The 22,334-nt window shown below is 46.3% G+C and overlaps 1 protein-coding gene and 2 long non-coding RNA genes across 4 annotated transcripts; all 3 read left to right on the top strand.

The window, feature by feature from the left end:
• Positions 1 to 11,327: 11,327 nt before the first annotated feature.
• On the top strand, positions 11,328 to 11,992 carry LOC115253075 (plasma membrane calcium-transporting ATPase 3-like). Its single transcript, XM_029850005.1, has 2 exons — positions 11,328 to 11,534; positions 11,614 to 11,992. Exons 1-2 carry the CDS (start codon positions 11,328 to 11,330, stop codon positions 11,905 to 11,907), a joined length of 501 nt encoding a protein of 166 aa, XP_029705865.1. The 3' UTR covers positions 11,908 to 11,992.
• A 3,219-nt stretch (positions 11,993 to 15,211) lies between these two features.
• LOC115252986 (uncharacterized) lies at positions 15,212 to 16,461 on the top strand. The gene is made up of 3 exons (XR_003891284.1): positions 15,212 to 15,584; positions 15,665 to 15,749; positions 15,852 to 16,461. It is a non-coding gene; the product is annotated as an uncharacterized lncRNA (long non-coding RNA).
• Positions 16,462 to 16,912: 451 nt separating this feature from the next.
• LOC115253088 (uncharacterized) lies at positions 16,913 to 20,706 on the top strand. 2 transcript variants are annotated; one of them, XR_003891393.1, is made up of 5 exons: positions 16,913 to 17,182; positions 18,097 to 18,909; positions 19,033 to 19,144; positions 19,232 to 20,026; positions 20,197 to 20,706. It is a non-coding gene; the product is annotated as an uncharacterized lncRNA (long non-coding RNA). The 2 variants fall into 2 exon arrangements; XR_003891392.1 differs by lacking the exon at positions 19,033 to 19,144.
• Positions 20,707 to 22,334: the final 1,628 nt, after the last annotated feature.

Here is a 22,334-nt window from a genome sequence, read left to right on the forward strand (position 1 = left end):
TATTGTCTGCTATCCATCTGCTGTAATGGAAATTGAGTGCAGAAGAAAGGAAAAAGAAATGGAAATGAGGAAAGTTGTGGTAGAGACTGGGAGAGCACATGAGCCCATTTGGCACCTCATGCATTCACAGGAAACAAAGGCGCCTTGGTGTTCAAAGGAGACCTGATAGAATTGAGGGGGCCATTCTCAGCCATTCAACTTTGGCGCCAGCCAGATGAGTGCTAACACATTGCTGTACATGCTGTCCTGTGTCTGGCCTTGGAGGCGGGCCTTCGGCTTTATAAGATCTGTTAAAGTTGAAACAGAGCAACCCAGTAAAACCCTGTTAATCAACAAAAGACACAGACACACAGGTGACCTTGCAAGGGAGAGCGAGCCCCAGTTCACTCTGGAACACCCTCCGTCGCTCTGCTGCTGCTCTGTAAACCTTCCTTTATTCACACCAGCTCATTATCATGTGGAATCTTCACCTCCTCCCAAGATGGTTTTAGGGTTTCAGATAACAATCTCACAGTAAATCTGGTGCTCTGGACAAGCTAACTAAATCAAGGGAGGTGAAAAACACTGTTTCTTCTTCAAAATGCATTTAAATGATAACAATAGAATAATTATTCTCACAACGGTAGCAACTGTAAATTCTGATGGGCCGCTGGAAGTGGCAGTAGCAGTGGGGGGGGGGGCACCCTGTCATGTCCTCAAGACACATAAATATCAGTAAAAATGTCACCACGGTGTTGCACGAGGTTGTGTCGATGTACCTCTCTGTCGAGAATGTATTTGTGGACTCTTTTCAGGGAGCTGGTGGCTATGTCATTTTCAGCCATGCCAACCATTGCTTCACAGAGGTGTGTGCTTCCTGGGCCATTCTCCTCTCATGGTCACTTCCACATTGAGGGTCAGCCTGAAGTCGCTTATGGAAGCTGTACCACTGCCACATCTCCTGAAACGTAAACGACTTGAACCGCCCCTGTCCGTAAATGGCTGTCCACACACATCTCTAGATGGCATGAGACTTGCGGGAAGAACTGGATGTACACGAGGAGGTGATCCTTAACCCACTCATCGTTTATTGGTCCTCTCTCTGGCTGTTGCTTTTCTTTAACGTGGCGATCGATGATACTGAAATATCGAATTACACATCAAATTATGAATCACTTAACGGGACAAGAATGAGCAAAGATTTATTTTGTTTAGAACAGCACACTTCCTATTTAATGTAGCCAACATCATTTTCCACCAGCCTGTGGAAACCTTTGCCTCGGTACTTGCCAAAAGTCAGAATTAGCTGACCCATCCACTGCACCTCTGAGGGATTTTAGGTGACCAGGCACCCTCTCCTTTTAGCTGAAGACAAACAGTTATGTCTTTAATGCCAAGCAGACAAATTTGTCCAAGTAGGATGAGTCAACTCTACTTCTACTACTCCCATTTTTGGTACTAACTGAACTCTATGCCATTGGGTTTGCTATATTGTGTAGCATGAAGTCATCAGAAAATAATGTGTTTACTTGACTGTATAAGAAGGAGCTATCGATGTAAACACTTTGGAGTTCTTCACCAACGGGACCACGAAACATCCCTCTGGCAAGCTGCAGCGTCCGATTGATGCCTGACTGTTCTCTCCAATAAACATCTATGATAACCAAGTCGGTGTCGAAGATTCCTTCCTCAACACATCTCGGCTACCACCAGGAGAATATTCACAACAAAGTTGGCATCACACTTTCCCTCATCTAAGTCAATCAGAGTGGTTCGCAGGCTGCATCCATCCCATCCATCCATCCATCCATCCATCCATCCATCCATTCTCTACCGCTTATCCGGGGTCGGGTCGCGGGGGCAGCAGCCTAAGGAGAGAAGCCCAGACTTCCCTCTCCCCAGCTACTTCTTCTAGCTCATCCGGAGGGATCCCCAGGCGTTCCCAGACCAGTCGAGAGACATAGTCTCTCCAACGTGTCTTGGGCCTTCCCGGGGGTCTCCTACCGGAGGGACATGCCCTGAACACCTCACCAGTGAGGCGCCCAGGGGGCATCCTAACTAGGTGCCCAAGCCACCTCATCTGGCTCCACTCAACGCGGAGGTGCAGCGACTCTACTCCGAGCTCCTTCCGGATGGCAGAGCTTCTCACCCTATCTCTAAGGGAGAGCCCAGCCACCCTACGGAGGAAGCTCATTTCAGCCGCTTGTACCCGTGATCTTGTTCTTTCGGTCATTACCCAAAGCTCATGACCATAGGTGAGGGTAGGAACGAAGATCGACCGGTAAATTGAGAGCTTCGCCTTTCGGCTCAGCTCTCTCTTCACCACTACGGACCGGTGCAGAGTCCGCATTACTGGGGATGCCGCACCGATCCGCCTGTCGATCTCCCGCTCCATTCTTCCCTCACTCGTGAACAAGACCCCGAGATACTTGAACTCCTCCACTTGGGGCAGGATCTCCTCCTTGACCCGGAGAAGGCACTCCACCTTTTTCCGGTTGAGAACCATGGCCTCGGATTTGGAGGTGCTGATTTTCATCCCAGCCACTTCACATGCGGCGGCGAACTGATCCAGTGATAGTTGGAGGTCACGGGCCGATGACGCCAACAGGACCTCATCATCCGCAAAAAGCAGAGACCCGATCCTGAGGTCACCAAACCGGATCCCCTCAACACCATGACTGCACCTAGAAATTCTGTCCATAAAAATTATGAACAGAATCGGTGACAAAGGGCAGCCCTCGCGGAGACCAACCCTCACCGGAAACGAGTTCGACTTCCTGTCTCCTCTATTGTTTGTTGGTTGCATTGTGCACGGGGTGCCGTATTCACTTAATATTGAACACTTGGTGTGTTGTATTCACTTAATATTGAACACTTGGTGTGTTGTATTCACTTTACTTAAAATTTTGAACACTTGGGACATTCTAGTCACCTGATATCAACAGTGAGAAACAACCCATATTAAACAAATACAGGGCTTCGCCGATTACTAGCGTTAGCATGGCCTCACCGTCTGTTTCACCCGGTGTCTTTGTCTGGTCAGCGTGCGAAATGTTTAGTTACTCCTCTGCCTCCCTTAGTGAAGGGAATAGGTGCAGAAAGTGTAGTTTATTTATGGCTATGGAGGCGAGACTTAGCGAGCTTGAGACGCGGTTCCACAGCTTGGAGTTAGCTGGAGTTGCGTCAAGTAGCCAGGAGAAGCTAGCTGCTGCGGAGCCGCCTAGCGTAGCTACAGCTAGCGGTCCCCCGGCAGCAGCCGAGCAGCCGGCTAGCCAGGGCGGCTGGGTGACGGTTCGTAGGAAGCGTAGCCCAAAACAAAGGCCCACGGTGCACCACCAACCGCTTCCCGTGGCTAACCGCTTTTTGCCACTTGGCGACACACCCGCTGAGAAACCGACCCTGGTAATTGGCGACTCTGTTTTGCATTAAGTGACTACAGCCACCATAGTCAAGTGCATTCTGGGGGCCAGAGCGGGCGACATAGAAGCAAATTTATGGCTGCTGGCGAGATGTAATCGTAAATTTGGTAAAGTTATTATTCACGTCGGAGCCAACGACACCCGGCTTCGTCAGTCGGAGGTCACCAAAATTAACTTGGAGTCGGTGTGTAACTACGCAAAAACGATGTCGGACTCCGTAGCATTCTCTGGTCCCCTCCCCAATCTGGCCAGCGATGAGATGTTTAGCCGCATGTCGTCGCTTCGTCGCTGGCTGTCACGGTGGTGCCCCGAAAACGAGGTAGACTTTATAGACAATTGGAGCACCTTTTGGGGAAAACCTGGTTTGATTAGGAGAGACGGTGTCCATCCCACAAGAGATGGTGCTTCTCTCATTTCTAGTAATCTGGCTAATTTTATTAAACCCAAAGTGACCTGACAATCCAGGGTCCAGACCAGGATGTAATCTTACACACCTCTCTGCTGCTTCCTTAGAACCCTCATCCACCAACAATAACATATTTAACACTATAGAGGTAGTCTCTGTTCCACGGTTAAAAGTCCACCAAGCACAGAGCAGGGGAGCGGTCAATCACCAAAATCTTATTAAAATTAATACTGAAGCACAAGTTGGAGAAACTAATATCACAATTAAGTGTGGACTGTTAAATATTAGATCTCTTTTGTGTAAATCCCTGTTGGTGCACGACCTAATAGCGGATCATCACATTGGGCCAGATTCACGAAGCGTTCTTACGAACAAATTTGTTCTTAAGTCCCACTTACGAACAGTTGATGAAGATTGTGGCATTCACCAATTTCTTCTTATCCTGGATTTATTCGTAGGTAAGAACAAATCCTACGAACACTCAGGAGTACTCTTGCGCACATTTCAGTGCCGACATGTTGGTATGGTTGGGTTTTCTTCTCTTGTGCAGTTCAATAAAATTCAATATTACAATGATAATTCTGTCATATTTATTTATTTATGTTTATTTCCTATTTTTGGTGATTTACGGAGAATTTTAAAATTACGTAAATGTGCCAATGACTTAACATTAATCAACCAAATTGGAAACCATGCCAAAACTGTCTTTTGATTTGATTTTATCTTGATTTATTTTATTAGGGGATCGAGGATATGCCCTGGCTCCCTGGTTGTTGACACCACTGACCAACCCTCAGACTCCACAGGAGTTTTATTCAATCAGATGCATGCGCGCAGTCGCTCCACCATTGAACGCACCATCGGCATGTTAAAGGGGCGCTGGATGTGTTTGGACACAGAGCCACAACCCCGTGAGGCTGTGCGTCCTGACGCAATGATGGGGCCAGACTGCAGGCACGCGGTTCACGTTCGAGCGCGATTAATTGCCCGTTTGTGAATAAAATGCATTATTGTCACAATCCGAGCACAGCTTTTACACGTTTATTTTTTTTTACATTCTTATTTTTTTACATTCTCGTTGATTTCTTTAAGCGTGTTGGCTATAGTCATCAGGGTTGAGGCAATTTTATCAAGCGTGTTAGCCATCCTTTCTTGATTGTTCAACACGGCGTCAGAAATCAGGCGTGGAGAGGCAAGCTTTGGGCATTTCGCTTTGGGCATTTGGCTGCTTTTTGCTCTGTCTACAGGGTCCTGCTGCAGTTCCTTTTATGGGCATTAGTGGGCGGTGACTTATGCTAATCGTATGTTAATTAGACTCACCTGGCACGCGCTTTCAATTTACGAACAGATGGCATTCATCAATCTAAGAACACAGCTGCGAACAATTCTGGGGCTTACGAACGCGTTGATGAATCCGACGTAGGGTTTTCTTAAAAAACTTCTTAAGGACAACTTAAGAAAGAATCTAAGAAGATTCGTAAGAACATATTGGTGAATCGGGCCCATTGATTTATTTTGTCTTGCTGAGACCTGGCTTCAGGAGGAGGAGTATGTGAGCTTAAATGAATCTACTCCTTAATTATCTTGATTATCATATTCCTCGTGTTACTGGTCGAGGAGGGGGAGTGGCAGCAATCTATCACTCCAAGTTATTAATTAATCCCAGACCAAAACATGGCTTCAGTTCATTTGAAAGCCTGACTCTTGGCATCACTCATCTGAACTGGAGGACAGAAAAGCCACTTCTGTTTGTAGTTGTATATCGGCCCCCTGCTGGTCCACATTCAGAGTTCCTGTCTGAATTCTCTGATTTCTTATCTGACTTGGTCCTTAGAACGGACAGTCATTATCATTGGAGACTTTAATATCCATATAGACGTTATAAATGACAGCTTTAGAAATGGCTTCATTTCATTACTTGAGTCAGTTGGTTTCCTCCAGCAGATAAACCAACCAACTCATAGCTTTAACCACACCCTAGATCTAGTCCTGACTTATGGTGTTGAGGTAGAACATGTGTCAGTGTTCCCTCAGAACCCAGTCCTGTCAGACCATTCTTTGATCACTTTTACATTTATGATTAAGGATTCTTCTATGCTCAGAACAATGGGCCAGATTCACGAAGCGTTCTTACGAACAAATTTGTTCTTAAGTCCCACTTACGAACAGTTTACGAAGATTGTGGCATTCACCAATTTCTTCTTATCCTGGATTTATTCGTAGGTAAGAACAAATCCTACGAACACTCAGGAGTACTCTTGCGCACATTTCAGTGCCGACATGTTGGCATGGTTGTGTTTTCTTCTCTTGTGCAGTTCAATAAAATTCAATATTACAATGATAATTCTGTCATATTTATTTATTTATTTGTTTATTTCCTATTTTTGGTGATTTACGGAGAATTTTAAAATTACGTAAATGTGCCAATGACTTAACATTAATCAACCAAATTGGAAACCATGCCAAAACTGTCTTTTGATTTGATTTTATCTTGATTTATTTTATTAGGGGATCGAGGATATGCCCTGGCTCCCTGGTTGTTGACACCACTGACCAACCCTCAGACTCCACAGGAGTTTTATTCAATCAGATGCATGCGCGCAGTCGCTCCACCATTGAACGCACCATCGGCATGTTAAAGGGGCGCTGGATGTGTTTGGACACAGAGCCACAACCCCGTGAGGATGTGCGTCCTGACGCAATGATGGGGCCAGACTGCAGGCACGCGGTTCACGTTCGAGCGCGATTAATTGCCCGTTTGTGAATAAAATGCATTATTGTCACAATCCGAGCACAGCTTTTACACGTTTATTTTTTTTACATTCTTCTTTTTTTTTACATTCTCGTTGATTTCTTTAAGCGTGTTGGCTATAGTCATCAGGGTTGAGGCAATTTTATCAAGCGTGTTAGCCATCCTTTCTTGATTGTTCAACACGGCGTCAGAAATCAGGCGTGGAGAGGCAAGCTTTGGGCATTTCGCTTTGGGCATTTGGCTGCTTTTTGCTCTGTCTACAGGGTCCTGCTGCAGTTCCTTTTATGGGCATCAGTGGGCGGTGACTTATGCTAATCGTATGTTAATTAGACTCACCTGGCACGCGCTTTCAATTTACGAACAGATGGCATTCATCAATCTAAGAACACAGCTGCGAACAATTCTGGGGCTTACGAACGGGTTGATGAATCCGACGTAGGGTTTTCTTAAAAAACTTCTTAATAACAACTTAAGAAAGGATCTAAGAAGATTCTTAAGAACATATTGGTGAATCTGGCCCAATGTCTTACTATAGCAGATGTCTTTCAGATAATGCTGTAGCTAAGTTTAAGGAAGTGATCCCTGTGCTAATCCCAGGACTGCGTTTCCCCAGGGATCTATCACTATAATCTTAGCCCTGCTGAGGTTGACTCTATTGCTGAAGGTGCAGCAACCTCATTGAGAATCACACTTGATTCTGTTGCCCCCCTGAAAAAGAAAATAGTAAATCAGAGGAGGTGTGCCCCCTGGTATAATTCACATATCAGGACCCTCAAGCAGAAAGTGTGAAGACTGGAAAGGAAGTGGCATTCTTGTAAAATAGACAGCTATCATGTAGCCTGGAAAGACTGTCTATTAGGTTACAAAAAGGCCCTTCGCAAGGCTAGAACAGCTTATTTTTCTTCTTTGATTGAGGAAAATAAGAGCAACCCCAGGTTTCTTTTCAGCACTGTGGCCAAATTAACTAAGAATCACAGTGTTTTAGATCCACGTATCCCTTCTTCCTTTAGTGGTGAAGACTTCATGAGCTTCTTCACTGATAAAGTTCTAGCTATCAGAGAGAAAGCTAACCAGGCTATCGCAACAACTGGACCATCACCAGATGTGCCGACTGTGGGAACATACAGGTTCTCCAACGAGCCCTTAAACTCCTTCAGCCCTATATATTTTTCTGAGGCGTCATCGCTAATTCAGAAATCCAAGACCACCACGTGTCTTTTAGATCCCATCCCAACACACCTGTTGAAGGATGTTCTACCACTGATAGGCAGTTCTATCCTGGACCAGATCAATGGTTCTTTAGTGTCAGGTTATGTACCCCGGTCCTACAAGGTGGCAGTGATTAAGCCGTTGCTTAAAAAACCATCACTGGATCCTGATGTCTTAGCAAATTATAGGCCAATATCCAACCTTCTTTTTATCTCTAAAGTTCTAGAGAAGGTGGTGGTGACTCAGTTGCTGGAGCACCTGCAGAGAAACAGCCTGTTTGAAATGTTTCAGTCAGGCTTTAGAGCTCACCACAGCACAGAAACAGCACTTCTTAAAGTCACTAATGATCTTCTCATAGCTTCCGATCATGGACTGGTCTCTATGCTGGTTCTGCTGGACCTCAGTGCTGCTTTTGATACAGTTGATCACAGCATCCTGTTACATAGACTGGAACATGTGATTGGGATTAAAGGGACAACACTAGACTGGTTTAGATCATACTTATCTGATAGATACCAGTTTGCTTATGTCCATGGTGTTCCCTCCTCATACAGTAGGGTTAGCCATGGAGTTCCTCAAGGTTCTGTACTCGGACCAATCCTCTTCACATTGTACATGCTTCCCTTAGGGAAGATTATTCAGCAGCATGGGATACATTTTCATTGTTATGCTGATGACACTCAGCTCTATTTATCCATGAAACCCGAGGAGACAGAGAAGTTAGTGAAGCTCCAGACCTGTCTTAAAGACATAAAGTCCTGGATGTCTTCAAATTTCCTCCTCCTTAACCCAGGAAAAACTGAGGTCATGGTGTTTGGTCCTGAACCTCTCTGGGATAGATTAGATCACATGATCACTCTAGATGGTATCTCATTAACATCTAGTCTCTCTGTGAGGAATCTAGGAGTAACTTTTGATCAAAATCTCTCCTTCAACTCACACATTAAATTAGTCTCTAGAAGTGCCTTTTTTCACTTGAGGAACATCACAAAGATCAGGAAGCTGCTGACGCGGCATGATGCTGAAAAGTTAGTCCATGCATTTGTTACTTCCAGGCTGGACTACTGTAACTCTTTATTATCAGGGTGTCCAAACAACTCTTTAAGAAGCCTTCAGCTGATCCAAAATGCTGCAGCCAGAGTTCTGACAGGTATTGACAAAAGAGATCACATAACTCCTGTACTGGCGTCGCTTCATTGGCTGCCTGTTAAATTTAGAATAATTTTTAAAACCCTTCTTTTGACCTACAAGGTCCTCAGAGGCCTAGCTCCATCCTACCTGGAGGAGCTAGTGATACCTTATCAGCCCAATAGACCGCTCCGCTCTCAGAATGCTGGTCTACTTGTGGTTCCCAGAGTTTCCAGGAGTAGAATGGGGGGCCAAGCATTTAGCTACCAGGCCCCCCTGCTATGGAACCAGCTCCCTGTCCAGGTACGGGAGGCTGACTCCATCGCTACTTTTAAGATCAGACTCAAAACCTACCTCTTTGAAAAAGCTTATTGTTACTAATTCTGTAGTTCCAGTTACTATCATAGACAGACAAATTATCATACTTAGGGGGTCGTCTAATTGTTAAGTCACATCTTAGTTATGCTGTTATAGGCCAAGGCTGCCGGGGTCCGGAAACATGATCCCCTGACAGGCCTCTGTCACTCCACTGGGTCATGGTTTCCTCTCCTCTCCTCTCCTCTCCTCTCCTCTCCTCTCCTCTCCTCTCCTCTCCTCATCAAGCAGACTAGTTCTTGTGTAGTTTTTCTGCTTCCCCCCCCCCCCCCCCCCCCCTTCTATTTATTTACAGGTATCGCCACCCTCGGAGCTGCATAATGACCTCCGGCCCCGCTGAAGTGATTGTATATCATATTTTTTGTGTGTGTTTCTGTGCTCTGTGCTCTGTGCTCTGTGCTCTGTGCCTCTCCCGCTCCTCTCCTCTCCTCTCCCCCTCCTTCTCCTTTTCCTCTCCTCTCCCTTCCTCTCTTCTTTCCCCTCCTCCTCCTTCTCCTTCTCCTCTCCTCTACCTCCCCTTCACTCCACTTCTACTCTCCTCTACCCCTCTCCTCTCCTCTCCTCTCCTCTCCTCTCCTCTCCTCTCCTCTCCTCTCCTACCCTACCTATCCTATCCTCTACCTGTCCTCCCCCTTCTCCTCTCTCTTTACCCAGCCGGCCATCAGCAGGAGGGTCCCCCTACATGAGCCTGGTCCTGCTCAAGGTTTCTTCCTGTTAAAGGGGAGTTTTTCCTTGCCACTGTTGCTTGTCTGGGGTCAGGCCCTGGGATTCTGGAAAGCACCTTGAAACAATTTTGATTGTATAAGACGCTATATAAATAAAGATTGATTTGATTTGATTTGATTTGCCAGCAATTCGGACCAAACTCTGGCACCGATCGTACAGGGAGCGGATGGCCCGTATCAGCGGGCCCGACACCCCATACTCTCAGAGAACCCCCCACAGGACCCCCCGAGGGACACGGTCGAATGCCTTCTCCAAGTCCACAAAACACATGTGGACTGGTTGGGCAAACTCCCATGCACCCTCGAAGACCCTGCTGAGGGTGTAGAGCTGGTCCACTGTTCCACGCCCAGGACGAAAACCACATTGCTCTTCCTGAATCCGGGGTTCGACTGTCCGGCGGACCCTCCTCTCCAGTACCCCTGAATAGACCTTACCAGGGAGGCTGAGGAGTGTGATACCCCTATAGTTGGAACACACCCTCCGGTCCCCCTTCTTAAAAAGAGGGACTACCACCCCGGTCTGCCAATCCAGCGGCACTGCCCCCGATGTCCACGCGATGTTGCAGAGTCGAGTCAACCATGACAGCCCTACAACATCCAGAGCCTTAAGGAATTCCGGGCAGATCTCATCCACCCCCGGGGCCTTGCCACCGAGGAGTTTTTTGACTACCTCGGCAACTTCAGCCCCGGAGATATGAAAGCCCATCTCCAGGTCCCCAGGCCCTACTTCCTCACTGGAAGGCGTGTTGTGGGATTGAGGAGGTCCTTGAAGTATTCCTTCCACCGATCCACAACATCCCGAGTTGAGGTCAGCAGCACACCATCACCACTATACACAGTGTTGACAGTGCACTGCTTCCCCTTCCTCAGACGCCGGATGGTGGTCCAGAACCTTTTCGAGGCCATCCGAAAGTCGTTCTCCATGGCCTCACCGAACTCTTCCCATGCCCGGGTCTTTGCCTTGGCAACGGCCATAGCTGCACTCCGCTTGGCATGCCGGTACCCATCTGCTGCCTCAGGAGTCCCACAGGCCAGTAAGGCCCGATACGACTCCTTCTTCAGCTTGACGGGATCCCTCACCGCTGGTGTCCACCCCGGTGGATGAGAGGGTAGCCTTTCCTGCATATTGAATGTACGGTAGATGAAGAGTAGTGTAAATGAGCTCCAGGGCCCCCAGGTCGAACACCCTAGGTGCACAGTATTTCCAGCTTTACAAATGTCTTTCTTCATCTGGAGTCAGTTTTACACCTACAATTTGACACATCTCAGGTCCAAAAGAGCGTGTATTTGTGTTGAAGCTCCTGGCATTATGCTGACTCTTCCCGGGCCTGATCATGCCGGTGGTGACGGTCGTCATCCTCATCCTGTACTTTGTGCTTGACACCTTTGGGGTTCAGGGCCGCTCTTGGACTGCTGAGTGCACCCCAATCTACATTCAGTATTTTGTCAAGTACTTCATCATCGGTATGACCGTCCTGGTGGTGGCGGTTCCCGAGGGACTACCTTTTGCTGTAACAATTTCTCTGGCCTACTCTGTCAAGGTTAGTAGCATCCGCCCAAAATGATTTCAAACTGCGTTGACAGTGTTCGGACAGTTGTGCCTTCTTTTCTGTGTTTTAGAAAATGATGGACAACAACCTGGTGCGTCACCTGGACGCCTGCGAGACTATGGGCAACGCCACGGCCATCTGCTCGGACAAGACGGGAACACTGACTATGAACCGCATGACTGTGGTGCAGGCGTATATTGGTGACACACACTACAAAACCGTCCCCGAACCGGAAAACATCAAACCGGAGACACTGGAAATAATGGTCAACAGCATCTCCATCAATTCAGCTTACAATACCAAGATACTGGTGAGTCTGTCCCAGCTATCTGTCAAAGCACAGCAGGGGAAAAAGCAGCTTTAAATGTGACTTATTTTGTGGTTTATTAGTGTGATGCCAGTCACTTTTAGGATTCTTTCACGAATGGGATCTTGCTGTTGGGATTTCTGGGTTGTGTCTGTCTTTGGCCTGCAGGGTGTGGTGTTGAGCACAATTGGGTGCAGCTGGCACTGCAGGCGGGCGCACCTGTAGGCAATTTACATCTTGCTGCCTATTTAAGCAGGTTGTGCCTGCCTGTCAGGGCCGGGGTGTCTGTTCGTGTAGGGAGTGTGTTTGTTGGTCTTGTGTGGGAGCTTGTTTGGGTTCCTTGGTGTTGGCCCCTGTTCCTGTGTTCCTGTTGCCCTGGAGGGCCGCTCCTATTCCCATGCTCCCGGTTTTCCTGGAGGGCCGCTCCTGTTCCTGTTCCGTGTCTCCTGGAGGACCGCTCCTGCTCCCCTGGCAGTCTAGGAGGACTGCCTCTGCCCTCAGTGTCTCGGGGCACGTTCATGAGGCGAGCGTGTTGCGCCGGACTCCCGAGTCCTCGCCGGTCCAGGAGGACTGCGGCGTGTTGAGGACTCACCGGTGTTCCGAGTGCTCTGTCCAGGGGGACTGCGTCTAGTTTGGGGACTCGCCGATGGACCTTGGAGGGGCAGACACTGCCTCCTAATCGCCGGCAGTCCAGGAGGACTGCTTTGTCGCCAGTATCTCGGGGCGCGTTCGTGAGGCGAGCGTGTTGCGCCGGAATCCCGAGTCCTCGCCGGTCCAGGAGGACTGCAGCGTGTTGAGGACTCACCGGTGTTCTGAGTTCCCGGCAGTCCAGGGGGACTGCGTATGGTTTGGGGACTCGCCGATGGACCTGGGACGGGCGGACGCTGCCTCCCTATCCCCATGCGGTCCAGGAGGACTGTTTCTGTTAATGTGTGCTCCCCTTCCCTGTAAATAAAGCCTTTTGACCTCCCCACCACTGTGTCCTGGCCTGCGTTCGGGTCCGCTACCACCATGTAGCCCTGCTGAGGTTGACTCTATTGCTGAAGGTGCAGCAACCTCACTGAGAATCACGCTTGATTCTGTTGCCCCCCTGAAAAAGAAAATAGTAAATCAGAGGAGGTGTGCCCCCTGGTATAATTCACATATCAGGACCCTCAAGCAGAAAGTGCGAAGACTGGAAAGGAAGTGGCATTCTTGTAAAATAGACAGCTATCATGTAGCCTGGAAAGACTGTCTATTAGGTTACAAAAAGGCCCTTCGCAAGGCTAGAACAGCCTATTTTTCTTCTTTGATTGAGGAAAATAAGAGCAACCCCAGGTTTCTTTTCAGCACTGTGGCCAAATTAACTAAGAGTCACAGTGTTTTAGATCCACGTATCCCTTCTTCCCTTAGTGGTGAAGACTTCATGAGCTTCTTCACTGATAAAGTTCTAGCTATCAGAGAGAAAGCTAACCAGGCCATCCCAACAACTGGACCATCACCAGATGTGCCGACTGTGGGAACTCCAACAAGCCCTTAAGCTCCTTCAGCCCTATATATTTTTCTGAGGCGTCATCGCTACTTCAGAAATCCAAGACCACCACGTGTCTTTTAGATCCCATCCCAACACACCTGTTGAAGGATGTTTTACCATTGATAGGCAGTTCTATCCTGGACCAGATCAATGGTTCTTTAGTGTCAGGTTATGTACCCCGGTCCTACAAGGTGGCAGTGATTAAGCCGTTGCTTAAAAAACCATCACTGGATCCTGATGTCTTAGCAAATTATAGGCCAATATCCAACCTTCCTTTTATCTCTAAAGTTCTAGAGAAGGTGGTGGTGACTCAGTTGCTGGAGCACCTGCAGAGAAACAGCCTGTTTGAGATGTTTCAGTCAGGCTTTAGAGTTCACCACAGCACAGAAACAGCACTTCTTAAAGTCACTAATGATCTTCTCATAGCTTCCGATCATGGACTGGTCTCTATGCTGGTTCTGCTGGACCTCAGTGCTGCTTTTGATACAGTTGATCACAGCATCCTGTTACAGAGACTGGAACATGTGATTGGGATTAAAGGGACAACACTAGACTGGTTTAGATCATACTTATCTGATAGATACCAGTTTGCCCATGTCCATGGTGTTCCCTCCTCATACAGTAGGGTTAGCCATGGAGTTCCTCAAGGTTCTGTACTCGGACCAATCCTCTTCACATTGTACATGCTTCCCTTAGGGAACATTATTCGGCAGCATGGGATAAATTTTCATTGTTATGCTGATGACACTCAGCTCTATTTATCCATGAAACCCGAGGAGACAGAGAAGTTAGTGAAGCTCCAGATCTGTCTTAAAGACATAAAGTCCTGGATGTCTTCAAATTTCCTCCTCCTTAACCCAGGAAAAACTGAGGTCATGGTGTTTGGTCCTCAACCTCTCTGGGATAGATTAGATCACATGATCACTCTAGATGGTATCTCATTAACATCTAGTCTCTCTGTGAGGAATCTAGGAGTAACTTTTGATCAAAATCTCTCCTTCAACTCACACATTAAATTAGTCTCTAGAAGTGCCTTTTTTCACTTGAGGAACATCACAAAGATCAGGAAACTGCTGACGCGGCATGATGCTGAAAAGTTAGTCCATGCATTTGTTACTTCCAGGCTGGACTACTGTAACTCTTTATTATCAGGGTGTCCAAACAACTCTTTAAGAAGCCTCCAGTTGATCCAAAATGCTGCAGCCAGAGTTCTGACAGGTATTGACAAAAGAGATCACATAACTCCTGTACTGGCGTCGCTTCATTGGCTGCCCGTTAAATTTAGAATAATTTTTAAAACCCTTCTTTTGACCTACAAGGTCCTCAGAGGCCTAGCTCCATCCTACCTGGAGGAGCTAGTGATACCTTATCAGCCCAATAGACCGCTCCGCTCTCAGAATGCTGGTCTACTTGTGGTTCCCAGAGTTTCCAGGAGTAGAATGGGGGGCCGAGCATTTAGCTACCAGGCCCCCCTGCTGAGGAACCAGCTCCCTGTCCAGGTACGGGAGGCTGACTCCATCATTACTTTTAAGATCAGACTTAAAACCTACCTCTTTGAAAAAGCTTATTGTTACTAATTTTGTAGTTCCAGTTACTATCATAGACAGACAAACTATCATACTTAGGGGGTCGTCTAATCATTAGGATAACATCTTAGTTATGCTGTTATAAGCCGAGGCTGCTTGGGTCCAGAAACATGATCCCCTGACAGGCCTCTGTCACCCCACTGGGTCATGGTTTCCTCTCCTCTCCTCTCCTCTCCTCTCCTCTCCTCTCCTCTCCTCTCCTCTCCTCTCCCTGTTAAAGGGGAGTTTTTCCTTGCCACTGTTGCTTGTCTGGGGTCAGGCCCTGGGATTCTGGAAAGCGCCTTGGAACAATTTTTATTGTATAAGACGCTATATAAATAAAGATTGATTTGAATTGATTTGATGCGCGACTATAAGCATCTTATTAGATTACGTACCGCTTTAATTCTACCTTACTAGAGTCGGTGCATTTCAAATGCAAATTTAAGGTACTGTAGGAGTGATATTAATATAACGCAGACTGATGGCTTGAATTGATTTCTTAAGGGAGTGACGATGATATAAGTAAGATGATCCAATGCCGGATGGAGAAGGACCACCTCTTCTCCGGGAAGAGGTTTTCTGCTGCAGCAGGATGAGAGTGGGTGCTGGGAAAATGTTAAGGACTGTATTTTATTGCTGTAACATGGAATCTGGTGGGATCACAATCAGAAATTACACTATCATCAGAAACTACACTTCTGCAATTTGTTTATGTCCTTCTTCCAATTTTTAGAGTTGTGTGGAAGGAAATTGGCCTGACTGGAATGCTGACTCCAGCACGAGTAGCAAAAAAGTGGGAGAACCTTAAAAAAAACAAGGTTTGTAATAATTGTTTTAAATTTGGTCTAAATGTGACAGACTAATATTTCTAGCAAATGTTGCCTTACTGTTTGAATTATTGGCTTATTCCCTATTTGTAGGAGCTTCAGAGACCACCAACAGGATCTGGCACTGAATCTGGGGATGAGGCAATAGGTGGCAGGCCCTCGATTTGGCCCCCATGCCTCATTGCCTCAGCCTGGGGGGAGAGCCATTCTAAGTCAGGCTCCCCATATTCAGTCCCAGATAGACCTGATGGAGAGTCAGGGACAGAGGAGGAGGAACCAGGGCCAGCACCACGCAAGCGCCAGCGGTGCGATAGGGTCCTGATAGGATCCTGGAGCTGCTGGAGAGGGCCGAGGAAAGGGCAACAAGAGAGGAAGCCAGGGAACAGACACTTTTAAATCGGTTACAGAAACTGGTAGATAAAATGCAAAAAAGAATATAGTGTGTAGTGTCCGAAAGCTAACTTTGAATTGAGTGTGCTACGTAGTTCACTCAATCCATGTCCCCCATGTAGTGAGTAGTGAATAGGGAACGAGTGTGTGGTTTCGGAAACAGCCTTAACTTTCGAACACTACGGCGCACATAAAATGATGTCATGGTGTCACATAATAATTACGAAACGCTCGCCAGTAAAAGTGGCCAGGTCCATTTAATTATTTTAACCCATCCGAAACAGCCAAACACATTCAGCGGTCGCTTCTTTGGAAATGCAATATTTTACCCTATTATTATCTTTATATAATAATATTCAAATATTAATGTCAATTAAATAAAATAACAGTTCCTTATTATCTAAAATAATTAGTGTCCAGTGACATTTTCGCGCCATGACATGATGGTACATTCCCAAGTCATATTCCACTGTACTGAAAACATTTCAATAAAGGAATTTTTCATCACGAATTGGCTCCACAAGTACTTTTCATCGTCTTAAATATTATTTTACTGCTATCCCGTCGTCTGGTGAGGAACAGACGACTCCGAAGGACAATTTTGGCTCTAAGATCCAAATGTCAAACTGTAAGTGAGGGAAGGGGGTAAACAGTGAAGGTAGATTGATTTCCACATTTATGTTGTGATCTTTTAACCTTGACACGGTTATATTTCAAAGTCTTGTAGTTCTAACAAGCCTCGATAGATTTGGACTGGGGCTGCTGGCAGGCATTGTGCTCCTTGAGCGGAGCAGCAAATCGCTAATAGATTGATTAAAAAAATAATTTAAAAAAAACATCATTTTATACCGACGTGTCTCGACTAACTCGCAATCATCGGTTTGAGGACGTTAAATTAACCAGCACAACGTAAAACGAGCTAAAGCGCCGACTGGTCCGCTCAAATCTCCTATTAACTCAATGCAGAACAGAGCGGGAAACGGCTCGGAACTGACAAAAGCTTCGTGTTTGACTCGACGTTTCTCCGTTACCCGGTGAGCTAAAACTTTTAACCTTGACACGGTTATATTTCAAAGTCTTGTGGTTCTAACAAACCCATCCCCGATAGATTTGGACGACGTTAAGCGGTCCAAACAGGCGTTTGAAAACATGGGAGGGGCTGCTCTCAGGCATTGAGCGCGCTCTGGACAACATGGCGCTGCACAAAATACACTCAATTGTCATGCGGGGGCAACAGGCAGACATGGGGGGGCAGGGACCGGCCAGAGGCTGAGGCACACCCTCATAATTTCTGCGAATTGTCCAGTCCTGGTGCTATAACCATTATGCATGTGTGTGTGTGAAAATATATTTGTTTAGACGAAAGATGCAAATGTTAGCTTTTGCATGTTAACCTCGGTGAAGTCACGCACCTCGCTCCATTTTCGCCACAGACTTCTCTGACAATGCCATCAATATGACTGCAGCTGTAAAGTTTCGAGTAATTTTAAAGTCATCTTAAAGAAACTTTGTCTTCCTGGAATACCACATACTGTACAAGAGTTTGAAGCAGTGCTAAAACAAGCTTTTGGGATCATGGTAGACATAAGCCTTCAGCACAAGGACCTGGATTTTGATGACTTCATCACATTAAGGTCAACTGATGACCTGAAAGATAAGGACACACTGAAGATAGTGTATGTTCCGCCTCAAATAATTGCAACAGCTTTCAAATTGACTCAATTATTTTTTCAATTATTTTCGCCACAGACTTCTCCGACAATAGTCGGTCCTGCTCCTATTGACACACACCAGATGCGCACACAGCCGGCTCCCCGTGTGTCCCCAGTGTTAATGCTAAAGCTTATTCTCTACGATAAAAGTCCGCAACGTTTGCACAGAATACTTTCCAAATGCTGCATAGCTGAATGTCAACAATCCTTATTCTTTGTTCTGTCATCTTTTTTAGGCTACTTCATCAATATGACTGCAGCTGCCTATTTCTGCTCCTTGCAGACAGCGTAAAAGCAAAACCTTCTACTTGGACCTTCTGCGAGAAAAAATCAGGACATACAATCAGATCAAACAATTCAGCATAGATGAAGCTAACTATCTCCATGTTGTGGAGCAAAATAAGACCCTGGCCCATGACATTAAGGACTTGGAAGGTCCGGTTGCTGACTACCATCTGCTTGCTGGGACACCCCAATACAAGACAGACACTAAAAAACTTTACATGGAATACAAACGTCTCAAAGTCAAGAATGACAGAGAAACTTCTGCGTCAGGACCTGAAACGGGTGCACACATGGACAGGAAAACTTAGTGGTGATCTGAGCAGCCTGAAGGAGCAAACCAGCAATGTCGAGTCTGAGCTTGGTACCCACAGAACCCAGAGACGCACCGCAGACAAGAGTGAGAAGAAACTACAGGAGGAGTGTGAACTACTGAGCAAACGTCAATGCTACTTCAGGCAAGTGCTGGAGGACCTTAGTCATGAATATAATGATCTCACGACCTGAACTGAAAAATGATGACGTTGGTGGTCAACAATTCAACAAAGGCCATCCAATCAGAGAGCAGCGCCAGGAGGTTGGCACCAGAAACAGAGCTCCTGCGTCAGGACCTGAAACGGGTGCACACTCGGAAGGCAGTGAGAAGAAACTACAGGAGGAGTGTGAACTACTGAGCAAACGTCAATGCCCCCAATCCGACAGGTCCGGATGGGATCAGCTCCAGGCTCCTGAAGGCATCCTTCCTACAGTGCCCATTTGCAAACCCGGTAAGTTCATCTGAGTGAATAGTCCTGCTAAATATATATTGCATATATATATGCATATGCAAATGTTAGCTTTTGCATGTTAACCTCGGTGAAGTCACGCACCTCGCTCCATTTTCGCCACAGACTTCTCCGACAATGGTCGGTCCTGCTCCTATTGACACACACCAGATGCGCACACAGCCGGCTCCCCGTGTGTCCCCACTGTTAATGCTAAAGCCTATTCTCTACGATAAAAGTGCGCAACGTTTGCACAGAATACTTTCCAAATGCTGCATAGCTGAATGTCAACAATCCTTATTCTTTGTTCTGTCATCTTTTTTAGGCTACTTCATCAATATGACTGCAGCTGTAAAGTTTCGAGTCAAGTCATCTTAAAGAAACTTTGCAGAGCTGGCCCACAATGACAAAAGTGAAATGTTACCACTGTACAAAGAGCTGACAGCCAAGTGGGAAACTCTGCAGGCAGGAAGGAAGGCTCAGGATCCACAGGGGATGGAGCCTTTAATAAAAAGATGGAGAAAGACTCCAAGGAACTTGCCAGCATTGAAAAACGGCTTGCAGATCTCAGGGACAAAGAGAAAGAGATGAAACAGAGGAAGTTCCTTGAGGAAGGCAGTGAGAAGAAACTACAGGAGTGTGAACTACTGACCAAACGTCAATGCTACTTCAGGCAAGTGCTGGAGGACCTTAGTCATGAATATAATGATCTAACGACCTGAACTGAAAAATGATGACATTGGTGGTCAACAATTCAACAAAGGCCATCCAATCAGAGAGCAGCGCCAGGAGGTTGGCACCAGAAACAGAGCTCCTGCGTCAGGACCTGAAACGGGTGCACACATGGAAGGCAGTGAGAAGAAACTACAGGAGGAGTGTGAACTACTGAGCAAACGTCAATGCCCCTCTCTCATGACCTTCAGCTCACACATGCCTGAAACTTCACACTCTGGCCCATGCCCACCCCCCCCCACCAACACCTCCCTGCTCCAGCCGTTTCCTCACAACACACCAGGTGAGGATGGCCCTGAAGAACTGGGCCAGGAAACCGACGAGTCCGGATGGGATCAGCTCCAGGCTCCTGAAGGCATCCTTCCTACAGTGCCCATTTCCAAACCCGGTAAGTTCATCTGAGTGAATAGTCCTGCTAAATATATATTGCATATATATATACTGTATATGCATATGCAAATGTTAGCTTTTGCATGTTAACCTCAGTGAAGTCACGCACCTCGCTCCATTTTCCTGTAAACCCATAAACCTTATTCTTTGTTGCATCATCTTTTTTAGGCTACTTCATATGATTGCAGCTGTAAAGTTTCGAGTCGTCTTGGATCATCAAATGAAGAAAATTTTGCCGTGTCCGAAACCCCACACTCATTCCCTCTTCCCTACTCACTACATGGGGGACATGGATTGAGTGAACTACGTAGTGCACTGAATTTAAAGTTAGCTTTCGAACACTACGGCGCACATAAAATGACGTAATGGTGTCACATAATAATTACGAAACGCTCGCCAGTAAAAGTGGCCAGGTCCATTTAATTATTTTAACCCATCCGAAACAGCCAAACACATTCAGCAGTCGCTTCTTTGGAAATGCAATATTTTACCCTATTATTATCTTTATATGATAACAATAGATTCAAATATTAATGTCAATTAAATAAAATAACAGTTCCTTATTATCTAAAATAATTAGTGTCCAGTGACATTTTCGCGCCATGACATGATGGTATGTTCCCAAGTCATATTCCAGTGTACTGAAAACATTTCAATAAAGGAATTTTTCATCACGAATTGGCTCCACAAGTACTTTTCATCGTCTTAAATATTATTTTACTGCTATCCCGTCGTCTGGTGAGGAACAGACGACTCCGAAGGACAATTTTGGCTCTAAGATCCAAATGTTAAACTGTAAATGAGGGAAGGGTAGATTCCGTGAAGGTAGATTGATTTCCACATTTATGTTGTGATCTTTTAAACTTGACACGGTTATATTTCAAAGTCTTGTGGTTCTAACAAGCCTCGATAGATTTGGACGACGTTAAGCGGTCCAAATAGGCGTTTAAACACGGCAAGTTCCGATCGCCAATGTGTGTGAGAGACGAGGGAGCAGCGGACAGGCAGTGGGTATGAGGGGCTGCTGGCAGGCATTGTGCTCCTCGAGCGGAGCAGCAAATCGCCATAACTCTGTCCCAGAAGCTCATAGATTGATAAAAATGAAACAAATCATTTTATAGCGACGTGTCTCGACTAACTCGCAATCATCGGTTTGAGGACGTTAAATTAACCAGCACAACGTAAAACGAGCTAAAGCGCCGACTGGTCCGCTCAAATCTCCTATTAACTCAATGCAGAACAGAGCGGGAAACGGCTCGGAACTGACAAAAGCTTCGTGTTTGACTCGACGTTTCTCCGTTACCCGGTGAGCTAAAACCTTTAACCTTGACACGGTTATATTTCAAAGTCTTGTGGTTCTAACAAACCCCTCCCCGATAGATTTGGACGACGTTAAGCGGTCCAAATAGGCGTTTGAATACGGATGGTTCTGATCGCCAATCTGCGTGTGGCGGGGAGCATCTCCCAGCCAGTGGGTATGGGAGGGGCTGCTCTCAGGCATTGAGCGCGCTCTGTACAACATGGCGCTGCACAAAATACACTCAATTGTCATGCGGGGGCAACAGGCAGACATGGGGGGGCAGGGACCGGCCAGAGGCTGAGGCACACCCTCATAATTTCTGCGGAATTGTCCAGTCCTGGTGCTATAACCATTATGCATGTGTGTGTGTGAAAATATATTTGTTTAGACGAAAGATGCAAATGTTTTTTGCAAAATGCTTTTGCATGTTAACCTTGGTGAAGTCACGCACCTCGCTCCATTTTCGCCACAGACTTCTCCGACAATGGCATCAATATGACTGCAGCTGTAAAGTTTCGAGTAATTTTAAAGTCATCTTAAAGAAACTTTGTCTTCCTGGAATACCACATACTGTACAAGAATTTGAAGCAGTGCTAAAACAAGATTTGGGATCATGGTAGACATAAGCCTTCAGCACAAGGACCTGGATTTTGATGACTTCATCACATTAAGCTCAACTGATGACCTGAAAGATAAGGACACACTGAAGATAGTGTATGTTCCGCCTCAAATAATTGCAACAGCTTTCAAATTGACTCAATTATTTTTTAATATCAATGATGTTTAGTTCTACTTGTCCTGCTAATTTTATTAGCACAAAGTCAATGGTCCTTTCAGGGTCCTTTAGCTTCACACACAGACTGTTGCTGTCCCAGGGCATCAGTGGCATGCCTATTTCTGCTCCTTGCAGACAGCGTAAAAGCAAAACCTACTACTTGGGCCTTCTGCAAGAAAAGAATTAGGACATAGCCGCAGAGATAAGCAAACTTGAAAATCAGATCAAAAA

Source organism: Takifugu rubripes, chromosome 16 (genome assembly GCF_901000725.2).
Source record: "Takifugu rubripes chromosome 16, fTakRub1.2, whole genome shotgun sequence".
Taxonomy (NCBI): Eukaryota; Metazoa; Chordata; class Actinopteri; order Tetraodontiformes; family Tetraodontidae; genus Takifugu; species Takifugu rubripes.